This window comes from Electrophorus electricus, chromosome 2 (assembly GCF_013358815.1).
Source record: "Electrophorus electricus isolate fEleEle1 chromosome 2, fEleEle1.pri, whole genome shotgun sequence".
Classification (NCBI taxonomy): domain Eukaryota; kingdom Metazoa; phylum Chordata; class Actinopteri; order Gymnotiformes; family Gymnotidae; genus Electrophorus; species Electrophorus electricus.
The window spans coordinates 9,149,949-9,159,948 of NC_049536.1; the positions used below are offsets into that span (position 1 = coordinate 9,149,949).

Sequence of the window (10,000 nt, forward strand, 5' to 3'; positions counted from 1 at the left end):
TGTGTTTTAGTGTGTTGCAAGAAAGTGCTTAGTTATATATCATCACCAATATATCAAGAGTTATAGTTTAGAGTCGGAGTTACCCATTATGTGAGAGCAAATGCCAATGTCCTCCTTCTGCTTTCTGTTAACCACATTTGCAAATAATGAGAACGTTAAATTAAAATAGCAAAAGTAGAAGCAATCATAGCCAGAGTAATAAGAACCTGGCAAAGCCAACCTAAGCTTTGGACAGTAAGTATACTGACGTCAGAGAAGACTTCATAAATACGTATGAAGGATAAAGTCTGTTAAGATCAAAAATTCTCCTGAGATCCACATCCTTCGATGTGATTAATCTGAGATCATTTGGTATGAACGTTACTAGTAAACAAACCAGTTCTGGAGCATTAATTACATTGTAACTAAATGTAAATGTAGCTAAAATTAGTCTGACTTAGAGTACTGAAGACCAGTTTTAGGTGCCTGTCTTATTGCGATTATATAACAAGTCTGAAAGGTGATCATTTGGGTGTGATTCCACAGAGGTGCTTCAGTCTCTCAACACCTGGAAAACCTCTCGACGTTCTCCTTTCAAAACAAGCTTGGGCTTTATAACGTATGCCAGGTAGGAGGGAAAGTGCTTAAGAAAACAAAGTGTGCATGAACGTGTTTAAACACGGCAAAATTGCCCGCTGAGAACACACAGCTCATTTGCACTGACTCAACACTGGGGAGTATGCCAGTGCCCTTTCTCTGTCGGCAGAACCAGTGTGGTACATGCTCAGGCCTGCAGGGATCTAGGGGCATGGCTCACTTAATGGAACGAAAGACAGGGATGTGCTGGGTCATTCTAGAAGTATCCAGTGCAAAACACAAATAAAAGGCGAATGAGGAGATTGTTTGTGTGTGTGTGCATGCGTGCATGTAGGTGTGCGTGTGTATATTTGTGTTTCTCACATGATGCCTTGTCTGAAGTGTGGGGGACATGGAGAGTCATCATCTTTTTGGGCTTCACTGATCTCAGGGGTGGTCAGAAGGCCCACGTCATCACTCTGATCCAATTGTTCCGTCATCATCCCCAATCTGAAAGGGTTACAGAAAATACATATTAAGTGTACATAACAGTAAATACATAAGCTGTGTGTGTAGTCCGCCTACTGAATCAAACTATCCCTCACAGTTACATCTAAGAGTGAACTGGCCTCAAATTTTGGGGCCTAAGTATTTAAAGCAAAACTGTCAGTTAATGACTATGAAAATAATAATAATAAAAAAAACCTTTATTAAGAAATGTTACAGTAAGGTTTTCTCCTCATCAAACCTGTTTTCAATCCAGGGCTAAGTAGATAGCCCCAGTAAGTCTGTAAACAGGGGCAGGGTAAACAGTATTAGTCTAGTGGTGTGATGTGTAATGTGACACACATAGCCACAAGTCTTCTGTCTTAATGCTGAATATAATTGGACTTCAATTTACAATGTATTTAGAAACGTCCTAACTGATTGTTCACATTTACAGGGTTAAATGACAACAACAAACCCCCAAATAATATCTATCTGAACAGAATACTTTTAGCATTGAGCCATTTTTAATGTCTGAAAGGTTCACCTTAAATTATTAAAAACAAATTAGGTATGGTTAAAAACAAAAAGGTATGGTTTTGAACAGGTACTACACTTTGCTCATTCTACACAGTAGAACCAGCTGGCAACAGCTAGAAGCAGCTAGAAGCCTCAGGTGTCTTGCTCATGTTCAAGCTCCCCAGCCAAAGCCTGTGTGTAAGACAGCCATGTGGAATTGAGAGGGATGCGTGGGGAAGAATACGGCTACAGTGAGAGGATAACTGAACTAACTGATAAGCAGCACTAAATATAGAGATGTGAAAGTCAACAAATGCAAATCAGCACACAAGATGGGACTTGAATAACGTTAGTGCCCATTCCCAAATCGACTGTTCACACTGTAAAATCTAAGCAATAAATATACAACTAAATTAAACAGAGCAGACATTTTACTTAGTAATGCCACTAAAAATGTATATTGAGATTTCTGATCAAAGTAACTAATGACATTTGGGCTTGACACTCAATGAGTTGAAATTTTTCATCAGGAGACAATTCTAGAAATTATCCTTATTCTGCAGGAATCCAGTTTTTTCTCATAGTTGAGGACATCCAGAACTGGGCTTTGCAATGTACTTGATACAAGTGCACTCCAGAGAAGCAGTCTCCTACAGGCTGAAAGAGGAGCTCTAGAGCAGTCCTCCATGTGAAACAGTGACAAAACACAACTCTCTCCATTAATGCCCTTCAGAAATCTTTATTCATTTGCATTTATTTATAGACATTTATTTGCCAAAGCACAGCACACACTAAAACATCTGACTACAGTATTTAGACCTGAGACAACAGAACACACACTGAATATCTGATGTTACAGGTGTTATTAATGCGTGCTTCTCATAAGATTGGCTCCTCCTCTTCAGGCCGTTCTGCTCAGCGTGCCTCGGTCTCATACTACCCAGACCCACGGGTGGCACACTGGGAGCAGTGACCATTTTCCTGGAATGTGTCCAGGGTGTCAACAAATGAAGAGCACCGCAGGGAAAGGCTGTGGGGTGTTGGGCGACGTGAGCGGAGTGAGGAGAGAGCTGGAGGCTGGGCGGAGCACACACCGCTCCACCCCTCACACAAAGGCCTTTTATGTCTAGGCTCTTGTCTGGATCCACAGACACGGGGTAAGAGAATAAGGTGGAGCGAGGATGGAGTCCAGTCACACTGTAAGCTGGATACCCTGCCCCGTGAAGGAAAGATTAAAGAGTGAAAGTACTGTACTGTCAGAGCAGACCACTGAGCAAGGATACATGCATTCTTGCATTCAAGGATACAAACATGACATTATAAAAAGAAGACAACCAAAGCTACCCATCTGTTCTTGCAGCATCATCTGTTGTGTAATACTGTAAAGACATAGAATATATGTGGACTCACGTACTCTCAATGGGAACATTAATCTGCATTATGGACTCTTACAAGGTAAAATAGAAGTCTTTCATGTCAACCAATTTCTAATGCCATGGGTTGCCTTATCTACACCTAAATATAGGTCTATGGGTATTTTTTAGGCATGGAAAACTCTAATCACCAATGGCAATAACATTTGGGCACCAAAAGGTCATTTGCAAGATTATTAAGATAAAACAAGTTTTCCACATTTCCTATAAAAATTCTAAAGAATAAGCCTGGAACAAAACACAAGGCTTTGCAAAGCGAGAGTGGCACATAAAAATGGGTTAACATATCCCTGCTTAGCAACTACAGCAATCACACACTGCTCCACAGAACAGTGAACAACAGAGACAAAGGCCTCTCTCAGTTTTTCCATGGTTCCCAAATGCTGGGAATGAAGGCGTACTTCACCACACCGGCTGCATTTATGTATGGGACAGAAGTCTAATATAGCAGCAATGTTTCTTTATATCTGAGAGTAACAAGGTTCTACAGAGGACTGGTAAATAGTGGTTGCAACCTACATGGGTTTGGCTGAGGCAGAATAAAGCAGTGTATGGTAAGGCTTAGCAAACTGCTTTAAGCTTTCCTGCCAAAGATATCATACACAGGCAGAGGGACATTGTAGCAGAGCCAATATTAGAGTCTTTCTTTCCCTAACTTCTGCTCCCTCCAGAATTCAAAATGATCTATGAAATGAGTTCCAGAAGGTAAACATTTAAAATAACTATTTGTATTTTATATATATATGACTGTTCAGTTACTATGGGATGCAGGTTTACTGCTTTTGTTTACAAAGTCAATAACGGTCAGGAATTACCTAGATCACAATGACTCATGTTTTAAAATGGTTAATGTCACTTCCTGTTGGCAATCATTTGTTACATTTACATTTGTTACAGTGTTAAGAAGGAATAGAGCACTGTTACATTAAATGCTAAAATATTTTTAACATAAATGTATCAAGCAATCTTATAGAAAAGCTTGTAATACTCAAGTTTTATAGATTGTACAGAAACCCACACAACTCATTTTAGAAAATCAGAGACCTTATGACCTTCACAATAATCCAACATAGAATCCTTTTAAACAAACATACACAGAACTGGCCTTTTGGGTCAGCTCAGAATATGCACTACATTCACTCAACTGAGACTGATAAAACTCCAAATGCACTGAAAACAACACAAAAACAGACATTGACACACACATGCACACTTTACTTTGGTCCACAAAACAGGGTTAGGTGGCGGTACAAGACCAAAGGAAAAAACATGCAAACACATGAAAATGATCTATCTACTCCTAACACATTCATTCTCAACATATATGCAGGGAAATCAACCTCTATCTGGATCTCAAACGAATATAGAAGACTGACTAAAATGCAAGCAGGAACCTGCTGGTCCTGTTATTCACCAGCATTTCTGTAAGAAGCATGTAACACAGGGTCTAAACACAATGACATCCAGAAATGCAGTGCCAGTAAGCAGGGCTATCAACTAGGGCAATCAGTGCCATTGGCAGGCCTCTTGGAATGGGAGAAACAAGCGCAGAGAGCTGAGTGGAGCTCTTCAATGGGTCACTTGTTTCCATGTCCTTGGGTGATCTCTATGGTTCAGTGCAGAGGCTGGAAAAAGGCACCCTGCCCCAGATGATCCTTTCAGTACAATCGTATGGTCAACATAAAAACATGTAGTTATATGAGCTCTGTACCAAAACTGGTACCCAAATGAGGTGGTATAATCAAACTACAGCCCTTAAACAAAGTTGTCCAACAAAGGTGGAAACCCTTCTATTAAACCTTGTAATTGTATTCTGTCACCTCTGACTGCGTTGGTATTACTTATATCCTGTTTTACATGAGTTGCCATCAATTGAACAAGTCCTCATTTCACGCAATTTCCGGCTCGTGCAGTGTCATAGCTTGGATTGTGCTCTCTAGTCAGAGGTAAACCTAAGAACCCGTCAGTGTTTTAAAACGGAACAGTGTGACCAATAGTTTACTTCAGTTAAATAAAAAAAGACAATATAGCATGACTACTACTCCACTCACACTTTACATGAATGATCACCGTTACAAAAATTAATTGACGCGTTTAGACATCCAGAAAGCAATTTTTGGGTATAATAATTAAGAAGGCTGCGATTCCCTTACCTTTAACCGTAACACGGGACCGTCATTTCACAATAATCGATGCTGTCATTAGTGTACTCCGGAAAATCCAGAAATAATCTGAGAACAATCCAGCGGGAATTGTTTAAAAGCAAACGCTCGATCGATCGTTCGTGGTAGAACACCACTCAAAAGCACAGATACAATTATCCAACTTGTTGCGCTGCTCTCAACCCGTGCTCCTTCAAGAACAGTGGGAAGTGGCTTATTCCCCGTAGTGCGCCTCCCATAACGACCCGCTACAGTGTCGTTTCCCGGACGTGGACGGATGTGTGTCTACCTGCATATCCTTCGACCAACAAGCAAATGTAACACAATGATGTAGAACATGCGCTCGTAGTAATAAATAAAGGATTCACAAATTATCAAACATTTAGGAACTTAAAAATAAACGTATTATGCTACAAAGTGGAAATGGCGAGTCTTATTCGGTGGCGTCCTAATATATTATAGATAGTTTTGAAATGCAAATGATGCATTCTGCAAATGATGCAGAAATGTATTCCGTGGGCTTGGGTGCTTCAGTGTACTGCAGAGAGGAGTGTGTTCTCTGAATTCTAATCAGACACATTTAGAACATCACTTGAGTTAGTAACACGGGCACTAAGTCGAATGATTTAATTCCTGCTTATTATTATATCACTTAAAACTACGTTGGCACTACTACTAAACATAAACAACAACAATAATAAAAAAGGTTTCTATATGCACAAAATAATTAAATTTAATTATTCTGTTCAGATGCCACGGAAATAATAGTGTTTTATGTTTTTTGTCTAGCTTTGTTGCCAGAACCATTTACAGCCTTCCGGTAATCTCCGTGGAAACCGCTTAGTTAATGACAGTGTTGTTGCAACTAAGCTTTTTTGTCAAGATGGATACCTGATATCTTGGAAACGTGTAACATATATCTGAACACATTTAAGTAAATCTGTTGCAGAATGTGCAATATCTCAATAGTATGAACATTTTAGCATGAAACTATGAGCCAAATCGACTGCATATGTTAGACGGACATTTTCGACACATAAATGCCAAGTCTCGAATGGGCGTATGCAGAGAGAAATCCCAGATTTCAGTCAAACATTTCATACTATTTAAAAGTTACCATTTCTTTAATTCAGGATAAGTAGCCCACATGTACATGTTGGTGTTCCTTTACGCAAAAGAACAAGAGCGCCCTCTGTAGTGATGTACTTGCATTACCACAACAGATTGGTTTGGGGTAGTGTATAGGTTGCAGTAGGGAGGGCGATATTGTTATGGTGAAACAAATAAATAATGAATAGTCGGGGAGAGGTACTGTTCTAAATCGTAATCAAATGGGACCATAAGATCATTTGAACATGAATGAATTCATCACTGAGCTTGTCATCATTCATATTAAAAATGGTGCAAAGTTGTTTTTGGGGTGCTTAAGAGATTAATAATAATTTGTATTAGAAGGCCATTACTGAAGTTTGAATGTTTTCCTATAAGAAAAACAGGCTTGCAGAGATTGATATTTAGTTAACAAAATTTGCCTGTGAATGGAATGGCTGCCAATTGGGTGGCTCCGCGCAAATGTTTATTTTACCAAATTAGCTGTGAGATCAAATATCCCATATTTTAACTTTTTCCATTTTGTCCTACAGTTATGTTACGTAAATATAATAGCCAGGCCTTATTCGGTGACATCCTAGATGAGCCAGTTTTGGTCCTAAATAGAAATGGCATACAAACAGTTCACATGGTAGGTTGAAATGAGTGCCACTTGTGAGAGTTTGAGTGGCATGACCAACTTTAAATGCTGATGGTACAGCTGGGCCAGTTTTAGCCCAGAACACACTTGCCATTGCCTTAACTGACCCATAAGTGTTTGGAAGCACTTGGGCCAGAATTACCTGCTATCTGTGTAGGCTAGAACAGGACAGTCGTAAAAATAAAAGACACCAATTCTGAAGTACAGTGTGGCCAATGAAAGTGTTCACCAGAGCAGAGAAATAATAATATACAACTCTATGAATATCATGAAAACACTCAGATTGAAGCTTTGTACTGCAGTTCTGACAGTCCACCGTGCGTGATAAATGTGTGTGAAGCTGCAATGCAGAGCTACTGGAGAGCCCCATCTGCAGAGAAAGATGAGAGAACCATCACTCAGGGGAGGGCTAGCGGGAACGCAAGTGAATGACAGCACAGTGTCAGGGATGTGCTTGCATCTTTGGTGGCCACAGCTACCAGTTTTCTCAAACAAAATCTTAAACAAAATCAAAGTGCAATTTTCCTTTAGAAGGAAACAGACACAAGTGAGGCATCTGTGATGTTACAGGAAGACAGCACATGACACAGCACACTAGCATACCAGGAGGAAAACTAGTTAGCACAATAGACTAACAAACAACTATTTACTGCTGTTGGGCAGAGCCCAGATGAAGTGCAGTAATATGTTATATGCACGCCAAAAGAAGGGTGTAGTTACCTTCTTAGGTCAAGGGAAGGAAATATCAGTAAACAGGTTTATAGTTCAATAACAACTTTGTTTGGTCCTTTACAACCTCTAAACAGATAATACAATTTGTAAGACAAAAAAAGGTGCAAGTACATGATCAAACCGTAAGAACACGGAAGGCCTACGTAATTGTTGTTACGGACCAAGACAAGGTGGTGCTTGTACTGTGAACCTTCTCCATGAAAATGTGCTGATATACCTATACTCAATGGCCAGAGATGTGTACCTCAGTGAAGAAAAGTGCCTTTCATCCAGCACTTCAGCAGTGCTGTATAAAGCCTGGCAAACTATAGCATCATTTAATCGACAGGCCATTCAGCAAAAGGATCATCACTATGTAATACATAACGTTCTGCTCTGTATGTATGTATGTATATATATATATATATATATATATATATATATATATATATATATATATACACATACATGATAGCTAGATAGATAGATAGATAGCTAAATAGATAGATAGATGGATAGAAAGAGAGAGAGAGAGAAACTTGCCATGCCATTTTGCCCACTATATATTAATCACTCATAACGATACACTGAAAAGTTTACAGTTTCAAAATTTAATTAAAAGAACAACTGAATTTTCTCCTTATTCAACAATAGCGGTCAAACCCTTTTTTTTTTAACCCCTTTGGTAGCAATTCAACGACACGTTTTGGATGTGTCTCTACAAGCTTTGCACACCTGGATTTGGCAAGTTTATCCCATTCTTCAGAGAAAATCTTCCCAATCGCTGTCGGATTGGATGGTGAGCATCTGTGACCTGCCATCTGGGTCTCTTCACAGATGTTCGATAGGTTTTAGGTCTGGACTTTGGAAGGACCACTCAAGGACATTGAAAGACACTCAAGACTCCTCCGAAGCCTCTCCCTGTTGTTTTGGCTGTATGTCAAGTTGAAAGGTGAACTGTCAGGCAGAGTTTGCATGCGCTCTGGAAGTTTTCTTCAAGGATGTTGCTGTATTTGGCTGCATTCATCTGTCTCTCAACTGTTATCAGCCTCCCTGTCCCTGCTGCTGAGAAGTAACCCCTTAACAAGATGCTGCATCACATTTCACTGTAGGGTTCAATGTACCTGTTTCTCACTAGACTTAGTGCTTGCTGTTCTGCAAATAGTTTAGTTTTCATCTCAGCGGTCGGATGAAAACCGTATGCCCAGTTTGGCCAGGCGGTCACCTCTAGAAAGCTTCAAGGTCGTGCCAAGTCTCTTCTGTTTCAAAGTGATTGAGGCTACTATGGTTCCGACTCACAGCCTTGATTTATGTCCTTGCTTATGTCTATGATCTCTGCCTTGCCAGAATTTGATCCTGGTTTCCACAATTCCTTGCACTTCATGACTGTTTTTCCAGACAATGCAGTGTAAATTCTGGGCTCTTACAGACCCAAGTATGTACCTTTCCAAACTGTGTCCAGTCAGTTCAAATTGCAGCAGGTGAGCTCTAGACACACATCTTAATGATCATTAAAGCAAAGTGGAGGAACCTGATTACAAGTTGGAGTGCCACAGCAGTCTATATGCTTTTGTGATGGACATTTCAATTTTACATTTTTATTGAATTTGAGTTTCTAAAATGTTTTCAATCTTTGTAGCTTGATAAATGTTTGAATATCCATTCAAAATCAAATCCACAACACTGTGTGCAAAAACTAAAGGCATCTGAATACTGCGACCACTGTATCATACTTTGTAATGGCTATATTTTAGATGCAAATATTGAGTAGTGTTCTGTCATATTTTTAAGTCTTTGAATTCTGTTAAAACAACTGCTTTGTGTTCAAATAAGTTACTGTGTTTATACAGAAATAACAGATATCTTCAGTGATGAATTTAAACATATCAAAATGACTTTCAAACTAGTTCCTCATAATTGCTCTAAAATGAAGCAAAGATAAGGCAGAGCTGCAGGAGTGATTGTCTCATAAAAAGATTTATTTTCTGCCTAAATGTACAAAGGCAAGTTACAATATTGTATAAAAAAAAAAGAAATGTGGTAATGTACACTTTACATATAACAACCCCAGGAAGTGAGGGAGGGACAGCGGCAGAGGAAAAATGATACCGAGCTCAGAGACAAGGGGATGCGGGAGAGAGGTTTACAAAAGAAATGCATTCAAACACAAACATAGAAATGAACAAAAGCTGTAAACATCTTTCTTTCAAGTACCAATGACTAATAGTGAGACAAAGCTGATGGAAAGTGGGCAAAGAAAAAACAAAGCTGTGAGGATGGGAAGGGACCAAATAAATGAGGAAGCAGATACAAGGTGATGGGGGACACAGAACACGTCCTCCCTTCAGACTGCATGGGACCAGCTTTAGTAGCACCATTTGAGA

General features: G+C 39.5%; 1 protein-coding gene across 5 annotated transcripts in view; it reads right to left on the reverse strand.

The window, feature by feature from the left end:
- LOC113571880 (GRAM domain-containing protein 2A) overlaps positions 1-5,350 on the reverse strand; it is a 19,218-nt gene extending 13,868 nt beyond the window's left edge. For all 5 annotated transcript variants that reach the window (XM_027001078.2, XM_027001080.2, XM_027001081.2 and 2 more), the window contains exons 1-2: positions 5,147-5,350; positions 940-1,065 (exon numbers count right to left, since the gene is read on the reverse strand). In XM_027001078.2, coding sequence (XP_026856879.1) covers positions 940-1,058 — 119 coding nt within the window. In that variant the 5' untranslated portion in view covers positions 1,059-1,065; positions 5,147-5,350. The remainder of the gene's footprint in view (positions 1-939; positions 1,066-5,146) is intronic.
- Between the last annotated feature and the right edge of the window lie 4,650 nt (positions 5,351-10,000).